General features: G+C 45.5%; 2 protein-coding genes across 2 annotated transcripts; one reads left to right on the forward strand and one right to left on the reverse strand.

Annotated features, from left to right (window-relative positions):
• Nucleotides 1-5,608: 5,608 nt before the first annotated feature.
• Nucleotides 5,609-11,547, forward strand: LOC120651244 (probable polyol transporter 6). The gene is made up of 3 exons (XM_039928681.1): nucleotides 5,609-6,006; nucleotides 9,569-9,810; nucleotides 9,967-11,547. Exons 2-3 carry the CDS (start codon nucleotides 9,642-9,644, stop codon nucleotides 11,394-11,396), a joined length of 1,599 nt encoding a protein of 532 aa, XP_039784615.1. The 5' UTR covers nucleotides 5,609-6,006; nucleotides 9,569-9,641; the 3' UTR covers nucleotides 11,397-11,547.
• A 766-nt stretch (nucleotides 11,548-12,313) lies between these two features.
• LOC120651245 lies at nucleotides 12,314-13,386 on the reverse strand. The gene is made up of 2 exons (XM_039928682.1): nucleotides 13,306-13,386; nucleotides 12,314-13,077 (listed from the first exon to the last, which is right to left on the reverse strand). Exons 1-2 carry the CDS (start codon nucleotides 13,314-13,316, stop codon nucleotides 12,591-12,593), a joined length of 498 nt encoding a protein of 165 aa, XP_039784616.1. The 5' UTR covers nucleotides 13,317-13,386; the 3' UTR covers nucleotides 12,314-12,590.
• Between the last annotated feature and the right edge of the window lie 3,987 nt (nucleotides 13,387-17,373).

Genomic DNA, 17,373 nt, shown 5'->3' on the forward strand with positions numbered 1-17,373 from the left:
TTGATACATTTTATTACCTATGGGGAGAGATTGACTGCCAAAGCTATATGAGTAGGTATAGCTGAAAGCGTGCTCTTTATCAGGACTGTTCTTCCAAGTCGGCAGCCCGGGACAGCCTTCCAAGTCGGCAGCCTGTCAGCGACCTTGTCAACCAGGGGTTGCAGATCAGACTTACTGAGCCTCCTCAGACCAAGAGGGATGCCCAAGTAGTGGACAGGGAAGGGTCAATCCTGCCCGGGAAATGAGTGAACAAAGTAACTGTCGCCTCCGAATCGCACTGTATAGGTGAAATCATGCATTTAGACATATTTGTCTTAAGCCCTCAAGCTCCTGCAAAGATCTCTAGAATAATCTTCATAAGCACCAGATCCTGTTGCTCTGCCGAAAGAAACACCACAACGTCATCAGCGTATAGAAAGGTCCTTTCCTTGATCTTTTGATGTAGGGGCCGCAGGAGAGCACAATCGTCAACCACCAGCTTCAATTGAGAATTTAACCCCTCCATAACAATCACAAATAACAGCAGCGATTAGGGGTCGCCTTGACGCAAGCCCTTGGCGTGACAAATCCTCCTACCCAGCGACCCATTTAGGATAACTTTTGTGATTGTCGAAGAAAGCATGAGAGAAATCCAATCAAGCCAACGCCTTCAGAAACTAAGGTGGTGTAGCAAGCTGAGGAGGAAGCGACAGTTGACTATATCAAAAGCCTTGGCGATATCAACTTTAATCATAGTGCTTGGAATTTTGGCGCGGAGGAGTAACTTAGCAATTCTTATCGGCGAGAGCCCTCTCTCCCCATAGGTCGGTCCATCGAGTAATTCTATCTATAGTACTTTAGAAGAGGCGTCAAGTTGCGCATTAGATGGAACATCACATCCTTCACATATGGAAACCGTGAAACATAAATCTTGATCTTTATCCTAACTACCCACATATAGCTTTGTGTTTGGCATTTTTGGATAAAAGCATTACATAATTATGAAACATCATTAACATGTAGCTTCGTGAGTTTGGGATTCTATGAAAAAACATTACAAATATGTATCGTTTAGGGGCGGCTCACCCCCACCCGCCCCTGAAAATATGTACAAAAATATGGGCACCTTTCTCTTCCTTCCGACCCCCATTGTTTGGTCGGGAGAGGAGCTTCCCCAAGATCTAAAAAAGTAAAAAGAGGAGGAGGTTTTCAACTTGATTTCCTTCGAGTTGGGGGCTCTAGAAGGTAAGTTGACGCTAATTCTTGTCATTTTGAATCTCTTTTATAAGATTTATGGCTCAAATGGAGCTTCTTTGCCTCTAACTAGCTCTAGATCTCCATGGTGTGGATTAGCCATTTGATCCACCATTTGCCTCAAACTTTAGGATGAAGTTGCGATATTTTAGTTGGAGAACAAGATTATGTAATTGTTTAGACTCAATTTATAGCGTTCAGCCTCATTCTTAAGTAAATAATGCCCTAGATCTATCGAGGAGATTGAAGAAGATTTGTTTTTTCCCTATTTTTAAAAGATGCATGTTATATTTTTTTCCCAACATTTAGTGGTAAAATAATATGTTGAGTTTTTATCATTTTTATTTAGTACTAGTTAAATTGACTTTTTTTCAACACCTATGCATATACAGAAGTATATATATTTATATCAATTCAGGGCTTATTTCTTTTGTCAAAAAGATTTGATTTTTTCAATCTTTACACACATGCATGATATAATTTTTTCCCCAACATTTAGTGTTAAAGTAATAGGTTGGAAATCAATTTTTTTAATTTAGTATTAGTTAAATTGCGTTTTTTCAACACGTATACATATAATACTTGTTCAGAGATGGATAGGACATGGATGTACAATGGTCGAAGAATAGACGCCTACTTCCGTGGACTGCTTAATAAATTCATTAAAGTTGCGAAGGACCACACAAGAAATGAGAAGACACAATTGATACATTGCCCATGCAAAGTATGCAGGAATTTAAAAGTATACAACGACCCCGTTACAATCAGATCGCATCTAGTGGTGAGTGGTTTTGTTATGGAGTACAAAATCTGGAAGTATCAGGGCGAGCTGGTGCTCCCCCTCCAACCAATAATCCACTGGATGAATTCATACAAGACGATGAGGCTGATAGAATGTTTGATGCTTATTTAGACGATGGTGTCGGCAATGATGATGGTGTTGGTGGTTTCCATGGTTTATATACTAACTTCTCACTTGTTTCTTTTTCAAATAGGGCTTACCAGCACTGCATTAAATTAGGAGTTGATCATCCTGTCAGACCCGGGGCAGCGGAACTTCTCATAGGCGTAGAATATTCTACAATGATGTGGAGCACCAGGTGTCCATACTGGCATGGAAGGAGTATGATTCTCGACATAAAACCACTTCTCTTTCAAGTCAATCACCTTGCGGGGCAGTTTGTACAGGATATAGAATTTTTCCTTTCCTTGGCGTAGCTGAAGATCGGTACCTCCCACCACTACCCGTCCAACAAAAGAACTAAAAAGAACTGTTTCGTTCGTTTCTTCAAACCGACGAGTGTGCCCCAAAGCAGGGCACCACTTGATAATCTCTTGAGATTGAAGTACAATCATCCACAACGGAGAGTATGTCAGATACTGTGGACTTACTTGTTAGCCAACCCTCATCCAATGACGGAGTACTCGTTGCATCCTTCTCCTTTCCTTTTTCGGTTGACTTCTTGGGGGATATGCAGAAATCCACAGATCGCTTCGCATGCATACACTCGGGGGCTTCGGGTCTATGGCAGAAGCGGATGTGCTGGGCTATGGAGATTCAAAGAATCGATTGAAGGAAGAGATGAGGGGGCTCAAGAATAGATCTATTCTCAGTGGCGGCGGAAGTTAGAAATGTCTGTGGCAACTGGAAGCACTGGGTGAAAACCTAGAGAGTCACCACATGGTTAAGTAACTATTGGCGGTGGCAATATGGTAAATAGTCAGAAGACAAAGTGACATCTCACATAATTTACAAAGCCGCAATTTAGGGATATTTATATTTTTTTGGTTTCTTCTGCCTTTTCGGGATTTTTATATATGAGGAAACGGAGGTTTTGTAAAAAAACACAAAAAATTCCCATTTATACCGCATCTGATTAAAATCAATGCCATGGGTTCTTGACCCTTAATTCCAAATCTTTGGATTTTTATTCAAGGCTCGAGGGTTGCGGGATATGTGTCATTAATGGCCAATTTTTTTGAAATTATGAAAAATTAAAAGAAGACAAATTGGAACCTCATCCTCATTCTTCGATTCAAACTAAGGCTTGGGGGACTACTCCATATGGAGCGCAAGATCATCGCGCACCATATAAAAGAAGATGATTTGGGGCTAGAGCACCTCATAGCCTTGATGCAGTCAAGGAAGTACTCGGAAGGCTACTCGAAGCACTCGATGGACTTCAGGATGGCATAATGGGGTCCAGAAGCAGTTGAAGCACTCAAAGATGCCTTCAGAAGTACTCGATGCCTGCAGGACTCGACTACGAAGAGCTCAGGGGCTTGTCAGACCCAGGGCAGCAGGACTGCTCATAGGCGTAGAATATTATAGAGTAAGGAGTATCGCATGGGATAGACCTTACCATATTGTAACTACTCGTACAGAAGTAGGACTAGTCGATAGAAGGAAACTACCCGATAGACATTGGGAAGGACTCTGATAGTACTCGGCTAGGACTTTTCATGTAACGCTTTCCCCCCAAACTATATAAGGGCGGGCAGTGACCCCTCCAAAACACACGATCATTGATCAACCCTCAAGGCAATACAAACAACCACACATGACGTAGGGTATTATGTTCTCGGTGGCCCTAGCATGTATAAATCTTTGTGTTTCTTGCACCATCACGTTTCTGATCTCGGCGAGTCCCTGCCAACTATCAACTACCCTGGGGATACCTGTGGCAGGCTTGATGGCTAAACACTGACACATCCCCTTGAGAAGAAAAACAAATGACTCTATGCACATACTTCCAGTCCCACAAGCAACCTGCTTTCTTAGTGTACAGCAGGTATTACTTGTGTGAGAATCTCAAGGTACAAGGGAGATACACAACTGATCCTGAAAATAAAAGGGACTAGTCTTTATTAGCATTAGATTTACATGTTACATTATTTTTGCGAATTGCTTACTTTCTCCATGGATTATCATTAATTGCAGGACAATCCCCCAAGGAACCAAGGGCAGGTCCATGACAGAGAACTTTTAGAAGTAGCCGCAGATTTATGCTGTTTCGTTATGCACGAAGTGATCAACCCAAGGGAAACATTTTTTTTATAAACACAGTGTATTAGCAATGGAAACTAGATACCTTGGTCTTCGTGAGTGGGAGAAGAAGAAGCACCATGCCTCTGCTAGTAGTGTTGGTAAACAGGAGAAAAACATGCATTTGAGCTTCAATTTTAATGATGTACTGTATTAATTATGCTTTGTAATGATATATGTGTGTGTGTTTTATTTCCACATGATTTAATTTTGCGTGTGTAATTATCTATATTTATTAAACATGTTTCATGTCGATCACTGTGACATTCGATCGCGAACTAGCTTGATAGAACAATATAGCAGGAATTCACATTTTAAAAGTTACTGAGAAACAAATTAAATTCAAATTGATGAAAATTTTGGTAGGCTGGAAAATCATTTCCAGGGCCGAGTCACCCCCTCACCCCCCATGGAAACCGAAGGGCGGTCCACCCCCCAACCGCCCCATTTTCAGGGGCGGTTGGGGGGTGGACCGCCTCTGAAAATCGGTTTCTAGGGGCAAGTGAGGGGTGACCTGTCTCTGGAAATGTATTTTCAGGAGCTGGTAACACACCCGCTTCTGTAAACAGCTTTTTTTAGCTGCAAAAAATAGGGACGGGTAGGCCAACCGCCCCTAAAAATATTGTTTCAACCGCCCCAACAAACGTTTTATGCAGCAGTGAAACCGAGCAATTTCTCCGTAGATCCTGTGTAATCACGGGCTTTCCTTGGTCTCGGTTAGCATACGGTACGGTCAACATTAGTTGAGCTGCTCTCCGACGATGGAGCTGTTGGTGGGTGCTAACGCAAAAGCAACGCTCAAACCACAAATAGAACAACCAACAGGCTGGAAATTTTCCTCCTTTCCTAGGAGCAGTCGTGTCGTGGAGTTCCATTTTTTTATAGAAAGAAAATATTTTCACCAAAATTCTAATTCTTTTTGCATAAGCATTTGTTAGCCACCTTTGATATCCGCATATTATTTTCCTTTGGCACATTCTTTACTTTCCTTTGCACATATAGATTCACTCATAATTCATGTCATTATTTATTTTGAAAGGATAATAATTAACATTATTGTTTAATGGAAGAAAAAAAGATGTATATTATTTTTAAATTTAAAAGAAAAATAAATGACGCCGTTGCTTGATGGAAGGAAAATTAAATGCGTGCATCTCCAGCATCTCCACTAGTAAAACTAAAAGAGAATATTTTAGATTTTGCTATTTTTAGCTTTGGTTAGGCCGGCCCAAGCAGTGCACCGATCTGATCGAGATGAGCTAGTTGATTAAACCACTGGAAACCTTATACGCACGCGGCACCCAGATGCAAAGGCGTCATTTCCATATCTATCTTGTAGAGGAGAGCATGCATGGAAGTCGTTGGCGAGCGAGTCTGCCGCGCGAGCGGCACTGGATTAGACGATTAGTAAGCAATGGAAGCTCTTGGAATGGATAGGATTGAATCTCCAGGGGATCAGAATACTTAATGACCTGCAAATACGGCCTACAGTACGCGCGAGCGCTACAAAGGTAATTGACACTCCATCTGACAGACCGATCGAGATCCGGCCCCTCTACTTCCTGTGTCCAATTCTGGGATTTTTCTTTGGAGGCGATTCGTCTTCCTCTCTGCCGCGGCGGCGGCGGCCGGAAGTTGGCTGCTGCGTTCCCATCAGAATGGGCGATACGGCCGTGCGGGCGGCGGTGCTAATACATGGTTGCTAGTTATTAGCAGCCTGGCAGCAGGTGAGTCGACTCGAACCATGCCCGTCTGTTCCTCGTTCTTTGTGGCCTCCGTGCGTCTTGATCTGTATATACTTTTCATGTCAATTCTTCATTGATCATTGCTCATGAGATCGAAACTCATTTAGGAAATCAGGGAATCATATATATGATTAGGTGATCGATTGTTTAATAGAAGAGCAAAGGTCGAAAGGGGTCTCACTGTTAATTCTTGGTCGCACCTCCTATTCGTCCTGATGGTTTTTCTTCGATCTACTAGCTAGAGACAATGTTGAAAATAAATGGCGGAGGATGGAATTCCGGTAGTACTTTTTTTGTCTGTGTGCTCAGGGGGGGAGAGTGGCCTTGGGAGGAAGCAAGGCTGAGAAAAAGGGAGTTTAGGTTGTAAACAGTAGTAGCAAATCCCTATGAAGAGCTAGTTAGGAAAATTTACTAAGCATTTGCAAAATGTACTGCGAGGAGAGGCTGAAATTGTCTATAGGTGGAAATAAGCCCCTCAGAATTATTCTAGATCCGCCACTGCTTTCTAATAAACATCTTCAAATAAGGTGTTATTGTGATATCCAATGAATTACTTTCATTAGTTACTGGAGGAGATATTTTACAATCCCCAATAATCACATTCCAAATACAACTAACATGTTGAAAGAGCAAAAGTTCTTCCATTATTCGAGGGGAGTTGGGGGTGAATTATTGGAACAAACTAATATTTTTCTATATCTATATCTATCTATACTATAAAAGTTGAAACAATTAAAACTCTTCTCTCACCAAGATTAGGCACACCTTACCCCTTATGGATGTTCCACTTGCCAGCCTAAAGGTTTGACTAATGGAGTGTAGACCCACGAAATTAATAGAAAGAAAATGTTTCAACCAAAATTCTAATACTTTTTACATTAGCAATTTCCTATACCCACCTTTTGTACCAGCGTATTACTTTTCTTTGCACACACTTCACTTTCCTTTGCATATGCATTCACACATAATTCACGTCATTGTTTGTTTGAAAGGATACTAATTGGCATCATTGTTTTATGAAAGGAAAAGAATGAGGTGTATTAATTTTTAAAAGAAAATAAATGACATTGTTGCTTGATGGATGGAAAATTAAATACGTGCCTGTGGCACATACATCTCTACTAGTTTGGGAAAAAGAAACGCATTGGAGAACTGCTAGAGCATATCTTTTTTCAATATTGACGAGTTATTGGGAAAAGAGAGACTGCTGGAGATGCTCTAAAGCAAATTAATCCAGATAAAAATTAGTAATAAGTATCCAACGGAGGATTTTAGTGCGTATTATAAGAATCCAACCACCCAACTGATTCTAACAATCCTACAATATATCCACTTCAATGTCCAAACTAGCTATTTGGAGATTATGGGCACATTGTAGATAATTGGGTTTCTCAACCTACCCACCAGCTAGTATCCCGATTCTCATAATTTGTAGTTGCACATGATCCAAATGGAGTCTATATTAGAATGAAACGAAATGAATGAATGGATTCCACATTCAGAACTCACCAGTGAGTTGATTACATACACCAGTGAAAGCCACGATGTACTCTTGGAACATAACATATCAGGTGCAAACCAATCTCTTCGTACAAATTATGAAAACTTCAATCTGGATCATTGGATCAACATCCAAAGGGCACGGGGGATTGGGTAATTTTACAATCTGGACCCGCTCCTGGATTGGGTAATCACACTTTTACAAATTCCTCCTCTCACCCTCCTGCGCCCCTCCCCTTGGATGTTGATCCGATAGCCCAGATTGAAATTTTCATAGTTTGCATGGAGAGATTGTTTTGCATCTAATATGTTCCCCTCTTGAAAGGGATTGTCTTTCAACGATTTACCCTTCCATGCATAGAACGTGGTTTCCCATACGATCGGCGGTGGCGAGCAAGCTAAGGTGAGCATGCGCGGTCCAGGACGCCACCTTGGTCTGCACGCGTGCACGCGCGAGGCATGGACATAGACGAATCCCCGAGGAAGGCAGAAGTGGACGGCCAGACAGCGGCGGCAAAAGATCGTAGAGGTGATCGATGATCCACGAGGATGTCGATCGTGAGGTCACGATCCAACCCGATGACTCGTATGCATCGTGATCTTCCAATTCAAATAAGATTTCGTACCCCAACATGACGTCCACTAGTGTTGCTGGTCATCTCTCTCTCACACACACACACTTTTTCGATCTCTTGAGAAGTAACTACTCGTAGAAAACAGGTCAGCAGAAAAAAAAACTAATAATAAAGAAAGAATTAGAAAAAATGCACCATGTATCCAGGTGTCGGCGCCGGGCCGGCCCCCACAGAACGAATTCAACAAGTTGCGGCTGATCGAGAGTTCGAGACCGTGTCGACGCAAACACGTACGCCACCAAAAGGAGTTGTAGGAGAGGCCGTATATACTATATAGTGCTTGCATATGCATGGTTGGACTAGATGACTAGCTATCTCAATTAATTGAACCATGTATGAGAAAAAGAAAAGAAAAGAGCATATCAACTGTTTAAAAATGATCATGGAGAGCATCTTTGCATGCATGGTATATAACATCAAAACATATTATATATATATATATATACACACATACATCTCAAATCCTCCGCATCAGCTTACTGGTATGAATATATACATCTCAAATAAAATCCTCCGCATCAGCTTACTGAGCGCGGCCGATTTATTATTTGGCTGTCCTTTTGGGATGTTGTCTAATCTCTATAGAGCGAGTGAGAACAATGTTAGAAATAACAATGAAAATATTAAGAAATTAATAAAAAAAAGAACAATGAATTGGATGCATGAAAGGAAACTGAGCTGTCGTCTCTGACTTCGAACCCAGCGTGGATAAGCACTCGATCGATCTACTCCCTGCCAATACAAAGAAGCGTACAAAATAAAGCCGCTGCATGCGTGAGTTGTCAGTTTGTAGCACGCTCGGTGGCTGCTGCTTGGGGGCACTGTGCCAAAGTGCGTAACTGCCATACATGGATTTTTTCGAGTGCATGGCTGTCACTGTTCCATGCATTGAGTGAAGAATTCGGTATAGTATGCTACTTCAATTATATTGTTAGACCTGTACCTTATACTACTAGCTAGATTCTTTGTCATCGGTCAAGTAGCCAGGAGATATTTTCATCTACCATCCTAATCTTGGATGGGCCATGGGTTTTGTCAATGGCATGTGGGCCCAGTTTCCCATTTCGATCAGCATTACACACACATGTCAGCAATCTAGGCAGCTTCTAGTTTCCCCCTTTATCTTGGACAACACATACTAAGAATAATTAATTATAAAAGTTGTTCGATCTATATGCTGTCCCAGCACGAGTTAAACTCGTCTTGGTTCCGAACCGTACTACTGATTGCGGTGTGCCCGTGCCTACCACTCCACCGATCGAGAAGCGAACGCCATAGTGCGTGCACAATCAGCTAGTCATCCCCCATATCGATCCCTCGGTGGTTGTAACCATCTTGTTTTTTACCTACACAAGTAGTGTACATGTGTGATTTATATGTTCCGTTCCTCGGATACAACCTGCCTGCAGGCAACCTCAACAGCAAGTGCGTGACGTGACGGCTATAAGAGGACCTGGAGTGCTTGCCGCTTGACTCGCTTGCATGCAGTGGCTGTGTGTGTTACGGACACAGCGATCTGACACACAAAAGAGATCGCGAGGAGCAGCAGCCATGGGAGAAGAGAAGCAACGGGGCGGCCATGCGGGGAAGAGCAAGTATGCCGTGGCGTGCTCCATTATCGGCTCCATCATCTCCATCCTCATGGGATACGGTAGCTAGACTTATTATTAACACATGCATGCATCAACTCGATCCATCTCCTAATTGCCACAAATTAGACTTCGTTCAAAAGTTTTATCGATCAGTAAATAAAAGTATACCACGCACGTGCAAGTAACGGGAACACGTACGACGTGTGCATTTGCAGACACGGGCGTGATGAGCGGCGCGATGCTCTTAATTAAGGAGGACCTCAAGACCAACGACACGCAGGTGCAGGTCCTCGCCGGCATCCTCAACGTCTGCGCCCTCGTCGGCTCCCTCACCGCCGGCCGCGTCTCCGACTGGATCGGCCGCCGCCTCACCATCTCCCTCGCGGCCACCATCTTCCTCGCCGGCTCCGCGCTCATGGGCCTCGCGCCCAACTTCGCCACGCTCCTGGCCGGCCGCTGCGTCGCGGGCGTCGGCGTCGGCTACGCGCTCATGATCGCGCCCGTCTACGCGGCCGAGATCTCGTCCGCCGAGATCCGCGGCTCCGTCACGTCGCTGCCCGAGATCTGCATCAGCTTCGGCATCCTCGTCGGGTACGTGGCCAACTACCTGCTCGCCAAGCTGCCGCTGGTCTACGGCTGGCGCGCCATGCTGGGCCTCGGCGCGCTGCCCAGCGCCGTGCTCGCGGTCGGCGTCATCGCGATGCCGGAGTCGCCGCGGTGGCTCGTCATGCAGGGCCGCGTCGAGCATGCCCTCGCCGTGCTCCGGCAGGTGTGTGACACCGCGGACGAGGCCGACGTGCGCCTCGCGGAGATCAAGATCGCGGCGGGGATTATTGCAGATGACGCCGCCGCGAGTGCGCCCCACCAACCGAGCAGCGTCGGCAAGGGCGTCTGGAGGGAGATGTTCCTGCACCCGACGCCGCCCGTCCGGCGTATCCTCGTCGCGGCCTTCGGCGTGCACTTCTTCCAGCACCTCACGGGCATCGAGGCCGTGGTGCTCTACAGCCCGCGCATATTCAAGGCGGCTGGCATCGCCACCCGCAGCGAGATCCTCGTGGCCACCATCGGCGTCGGCGTGACCAAGACGGTGTTCATCCTGACGGCCATCCTGCTCGTTGACCGCATCGGCCGGAGGCCGCTCTACCTCTCCAGCCTCGCGGGCATCGTCGCCTCGCTGGCCTGCCTCGGCCTTGGCCTTACCGTCGTCGAGCGCTCGGCGCCGCACCACTCGCCGGCGTGGGCGGTGGTGCTGTCCATCGCGACGGTGTTCACCTTCATAGCGTCCTTCTCCGTCGGCGTGGGCCCCATCACCTGGGCGTACAGCTCGGAGGTGTACCCGCTCCGGCTGCGCGCGCAGGGCGCCAGCGTGGGCGTGGCCATCAACCGCGTCATGAACGCCAGCGTGTCCATGACGTTCGTGTCGCTGTACAAGGCGGTGACCATCGGCGGCGCCTTCTTCCTGTTCGCGGGGCTGGCCGTGCTGGCCGCCACGTTCTTCTACTTCCTCTGCCCCGAGACGCAGGGCCGGCCCCTGGAGGAGATCGAGGAGGTTTTCAGCCGCGGGTGGCGTGAACGGCGTCGGTCACAGGCGATGGCGGTGGAGCTTCCGGCGTCCAACATCCCCGACGGCAAGGCGCAGCCGTAATGCGATATATAGAAATAAATGTGCATAACCAATGTGTTTATATGTCAAGAGTCAAGACTTCTCATGTGGGATGGAATATTCCCAAGGAACTATGACCCTAAACCATCTCAAATAACAAAAGAACTTGTTAACTACAAAATATTTTATCTCATTCAGCAGTACTATAATTTTTTTTGAAACACAGTACAAACGCAAATGCTTACAAATACACAGGTACCCCTGCCCTATGAGTGCCTTTGAAAGACTGAGCCAACAAACCTTCGAGATTCACAAAGTCACCACAGTCACTCCGCTATCAATAGGTACCTTCGAAAGACTTAGGCGACACACCCTGGGATTTCTGTCACTAAAAGAATAGCGCCAATTAATTAAATTTTAAAATAAATTCAAAAAATACGAGGACCCATGTTGAGTCGAGAGCTCAAACCCAGATGAGTTGATTCACCATAAGAACCTTAGCTCCTAATAATTTACACTCAGTTCCAACTGTAATATTGATTTAGTGCCTGTCTATGTTCGAAGTCATCTGAAAAAAAAAATCAAAACTAGGTCCTGGGAACCGATTTCCACCTTATGATCCACTAATCGATTTCCGGGGAAGTTCTTATTACTCCCTTCAAATATGGCTAAAACCGAATAACCCCACTAAACTATTTTTTGTTCAATTTGTATCAACGGGTTCAATTTTTCGCTTAATAAGATTTATCTTTTTTTATTTCTCCACACACACTAGAGCCTGAAGTTAAAACTTTGCATGATGATAGCAAACAAAACAATATATATTAAAAAAATATAATATAAAATTTCCAGTAATGTTTTGATAGGCTGGGATACAAAACATAATGATGAAAAAATCATCAATATTTTTAAGGGAAAATTGGATGCATACCATCAAAAGGTTGCATGTTTGGCAATATACCTTTAAAAGATTACTTCTTTGCTATATAGCACTGAAAGGTCACACGTTATTGGTTTCTAGCACTTCAGTTACCTTCGCTAACGTCCCGTTGTATCTCCGTTCTTGAGTCGTCTTCTTCAAAGCCACCCGTGCACGAAGAACACGGGCACGCAGCAGGCAAGGATGGCGTCGAACTTGGGGCATACGCGCGTACATGGGGAGGGGCGCAGGAGCATGCCTGGCACTCGCCGCTGCCTGCCCGGGAGGCGAAGGCCGCTGGGGCAGCGGGGCCCGTCTCAGGGAGGACATGAGCGAGGTGAGAAGGATCCAGCGGTCTCCCTGCTGACGGCGACCTTGGCAGCTGTCCGCGTACGGCGCGTGCTCAGCGAGGAGCGGCCGCCTCGCGATGACGGTGACGCGAAGGACCTCGGCACAGATGAGCCCGCGGCGAGTTGCGCAGCGACCAGGGGCACAGCGAACAACGAGCGGGCAGGAGCACGGCGGGCGGAGGGCAGGGGAGCCGCGAGCGGGTCGATGCCGGCGGATGGCGGCATGTTGGTGAAGGCGCCAAGGTCGACGAGCGCGGCGAGGAGCAGCCTCCTCACGCCGATGCGGCCGCGATGGAGCTCGAGGTGGCGGGACTCGATTCGGCAGCGGACGGGCCCGACACAGGCAGCAGTAGGGCAGCCGCTCACCGTGGCCTCGTTGTGGCAGTGGCGGCAGGGGAACACCTGCTTGCAGCACGGCGCCACGATCTTACACCTCCGCCGGTAATGCTCGCACCTGGATAAACATCACAAATTCCTCCCCATGAGAATATGCTCAGCAAACTAAACCAGCCACAGATCGGGGGAACTCCAGAGGACCCAATCCACCGAGCAAATTCAAGCGGGCGCACAACGCCGAGCGATTCGGCCCCGGGAGGACCGAATTAGATTCCGTCGGAGGCAAGGAAAAGGGGAAAGTGGAGGAAGCCGAAGGCGACGCTAATCAAGGCGCTCGCGGGCTCACCCGTGCTCCATCTTGCCGACGTCGCAGTGATCGACCTCCCCGCCGCAGACCGCGTCGACCTCGGCGGCGTCGTTGTCGCTGAGGAAGTGCCCTCCCCCATCTTCGGCGGTGGTGGTTGGGACGGAGAGGAGCAGGTGGAACGGATGGCGTTAGCAAAGTTAACAGAAATGCTACAAATCTCAACGTTGTGATCTTTCCATGGTATATAGCAAAGAAACGATCTTTTAATGGTACATTGCCAAACATGCAATCTTTTGATGGTATGCATCCAATTTTCCCTATTTTTAAAGATGTTATAACATTGCTAGAAAAACATCCATTAGTACTTGGCGGGAACCCCCGGTTAGTACCGGTTTCCTGCCCGGTACTGCTCCTCTGGTACTAAGTGCGCGTGCACTTAGAACCGATCACCACGCCCGGTACTAAATGGCTAGTTTAGTATCAGTTGGTAATACCAACCGGTACTAAACTGTCTGCCACGCAGGCAGCCAGGCCAGACATCTTTATTTATTTTTGGTTGCACTTTATGTTTGTTCTCTTTTCTTTTCAATTTCAATTAATTAGTATTAGTACTCGTACTCATAGCGGTTTGTGTATTCATACTCGTATCTAGCATTCGTATTTGTATATCGAACAAATAAAAGAAATTATATACATATCATATTTATATACACTTGAAATATTACAATTACTTCTAATAGTAGAGTACTTGGGATTACAAAAATATTTACAAGTATGAATGCCCATAAGTTTTTTTCGAAAATTCTTAAATAATTCTAGTCATCATCTTCGTCATCGCCGTTGCGGTGCTTCTTTGGAGCAGCTCGAGTCACGCTTATCCTTGATATGAATACAATTCACCTTTTGAATTTATCACCTCATCCAACAGGAATCCACAGAGTGATTCTTGAATTGCCCTAATTCTTTCCGGTTTGATGAGGTTCTCTTTCATATTCCAAATCTATCAGGAATAAATAAACACCAATATTTTCATTTAGTACCTGCATGGAATTAAATGCAAGAAATTATTTTTAATGTTATACATACATCGAATGTTTCTTGTGTCATCCTCTTTGTGAGTCTGCAAAAATAATGCATGTACTCGCATATGTAGTATCCGTAGAGGTTGGCAGACCCGGGACAGCGGGACTGCTTATAGACATAGAATGTTCTAGAGTAAGGAATAGCTCATAGATATACCTTACCTCTTTTGTAACTACCCGAATATGCATAGAACTAGCTGTAGTACAAAGGAAACTACCCGATTGTATTGTAGTAGGACTCCAACTGTACTCGGCTAGAACTTTCCAAGTAACCCTGTCCCCCCAGATATATAAGGGCGGGCAGGGACCCGCTCCAAACAATCATCAACACCTAAGGCAATACAAACCACACATGACGTAGGGTATTACGCAAACTCGCGGCCCGAACCTGTCTAAATCTTTGAGTTCCTTGTACCATCGAGTTCTAGAGCAGTCGATCCCTACTTACAAACCCTACTGCTAAGGGTATCCCTGAGCAGACTTGGCGGTAAACACCGACAGAGGTTGGTTCCTTGCTTCTGTCTCAAACACTATATATATATGTATATAAAATATTCATATTGTTTGAATAAATGAAAGTAGATGTGCGACATGAATTATATTCGTACCGGCTTGTCAAGTTTGAATGCAAGTTCACTCGGCGTTGACGTGACTCTTAAGTGTTTTATGAGGAACCGAGACCATGCCCTTTGCATGATGATTATGAGATTTTGATATTTGTCTTTTGGCTTCCTCAATGAGTCGAATACAGTAACTCGGGACCGATCGATCTCGATCACAAGTAGGATCTAGTGGAAACTGTTGATACATACATGGTTAGAAGAAATGCTGGATATATACTTATATTATAGGCAAATTGAAGTTATTAAAAAAAGTCAAAGGACTCACTCGAAGTTGTACGGCAACAGAATGAATGTGCGATCGTGCTGCCCATTCAAGGCCATGAATATATTATTCTCGGTCCAATTTGGCCAGGTCCGTACACTCTCCTCATCACCTCATGTATAGCATTTGGGTCCATGAAGCCTATGTTGTAGATGATCCCGTTCTTCCGGCATTCTTGCGCTTTCATCCTGCATGATTACAAATAAAAGGACTGTTGGTACTTTGTAACGTCACGAATAAAATCCGCAAGTGCCCGGATACCGCTGTAGCTTTCACCCAGGAGTATTCCAGGGTATCGTATCCACTGAGGAACGTGAGTACACTATCTACGGGTTCAGGCTCATCCAAGGACACACGCACTAGTGTAGGAGGGATAGTACAGAGAGGACTTCCTAAGATTTAGAATCTATGTTTAGGGGAAGAGATACTTCGCCGTTATACTTCAAGCTACCGATTTCGACTAGCTTAAACAAGCCAATAGCTCCAGTAGTAATGCTCTATCCAATATCGAGACGCGGAGGGTTACTAGGGCTTGGACAGGGCTGTCACCACCTGCTGGCTACCTCAACAAATCGTGGGACTATCAGACAACTGAGTGGTATAGTATAGCCTAGACACCACGTCTAAGCTATTCCCTACTAATCCTAACCCTGATCAAGATTATCCTTTTCTATCCGGAGTCTTAAGCTAGGATCAAATGCTACTCTAAGCATACACTCAACTAATATAAGGCAAAAGAAATAACTTGCAAATAAACTCTAATTCTAAATAAGAAAGTCTCAAACACTTACAACCAAATAAGCATCCGTCGAGGTACAAGTGGAGAAGAGTGCCGACAGACCCGGCACTTCCCCTGACTCTCCCTCACTCTCTTGTAGAGGTACAAATTCGAGAAAAGCGCTGTTACCGGCACCCCTCCTGAGTACCTCTACCCCTAAACTTCCTAAGACAACTCTCACTCAAGTGAGAACTCAAGAGAAGAGTGAATTGTTGATGGTGTGATGTGTTGTCTCAATTACAGCCCCTCCCCTTGTATTTATAGGAGGGAACCTCCAGCCTCTTGCTCGGGATTGAGCCAAACTGCCATGGGGGACCAACCACACCTCGCCACATGTGAGCTGAGAGTCGGTGGGGCCCGTGGGCCGCCACCACATGGTCGGACGACCATGATGGTTGGCCTACCGTGGGCTGAGCCCGTTCGGCCCGGTTCTTGGTCTGAAGGCTGCTAGGTAGGCCCTCATGTCTTGAGTCAGTTTGGTAGCTCTGGTGGGCTCGTAGATCCTTGTGAATGCGTCTGATTCATCGAGAAGATTTTGCCTCGGATTGACAACATGTCACCTTGCTTTTGGGCTGCATTCTCCTCTCATTTCCAAGCATAAGCAACCTGAACATAAATGTACACCAACACTTTGTGGAATTTGTTAGCAATAACTCCTACCACTAGTGTTGACGCTCGTCTTTCATATGCTCATGCAGGAGCTGATGGCTTGCTCTGATGGTCGGGTTTGTATCTTGATCCTTGAAGTCTGTTTTACCTGCATTTCTATCTGAATTCCAATATGGCAATATTTCTAAGAGGAAACGTGGAATTGGCTTTTTTTGGATAACATAGGCTGGTATGAGACTTTATTCTCATGATTTTAAGCTCAAGATGATGCTCAAAATGAGTCGTTACTGAGCATCAACAAGGGCGGGATGAGAAAACAAAGTGACTTAATAGAGCTAGAGTATAGAATGAGAGGAAACACTTACATAGCCCATACACTGGCGAGGGAATTGTCTAGGGCGTCTTGATGGTATAGAAACCAACAATTGTCAAAATCAATCCATACGTCATCCATCCCTCGATGGAAATGGATATATTTAATTCGAGCAGCAAGCATTACATACCCCTCTACCGATGCTTTCATGTACCATTGATGCAACTCACGCATTCTTGTTGGTAACATGTCAATCAACTCTGGCCACATAAGAGGTTGCTCCATTACAAATGGTTTTCTGCCTGCCTCTGGGTGAAGCGTGACTTCATCTTTACCTCGGAGCTGACCTTTTTTGACGTTGGTTTCCTCGACAATCTAAGCAGTAGCTTCATCCTCTTTTGACAGCACCTTGAGAGGGGGTATGGGTTGGTTGGGTTGTT

The sequence above is a fragment of the Panicum virgatum genome, chromosome 9K, assembly GCF_016808335.1.
Source record: "Panicum virgatum strain AP13 chromosome 9K, P.virgatum_v5, whole genome shotgun sequence".
Lineage (NCBI taxonomy): Eukaryota > Viridiplantae > Streptophyta > Magnoliopsida > Poales > Poaceae > Panicum > Panicum virgatum.

Coding starts and splice junctions, on each gene's coding strand:
- LOC120651244 (XM_039928681.1), top strand. CDS start 9,642: ATGCAGTGGCTGTGTGTGTTACGGACACAGCGATCTGACACACAAAAG. Junction 9,811..9,966: donor CTCCATCCTCATGGGATACG/GTAGCTAGACTT, acceptor GTGCATTTGCAG/ACACGGGCGTGATGAGCGGC.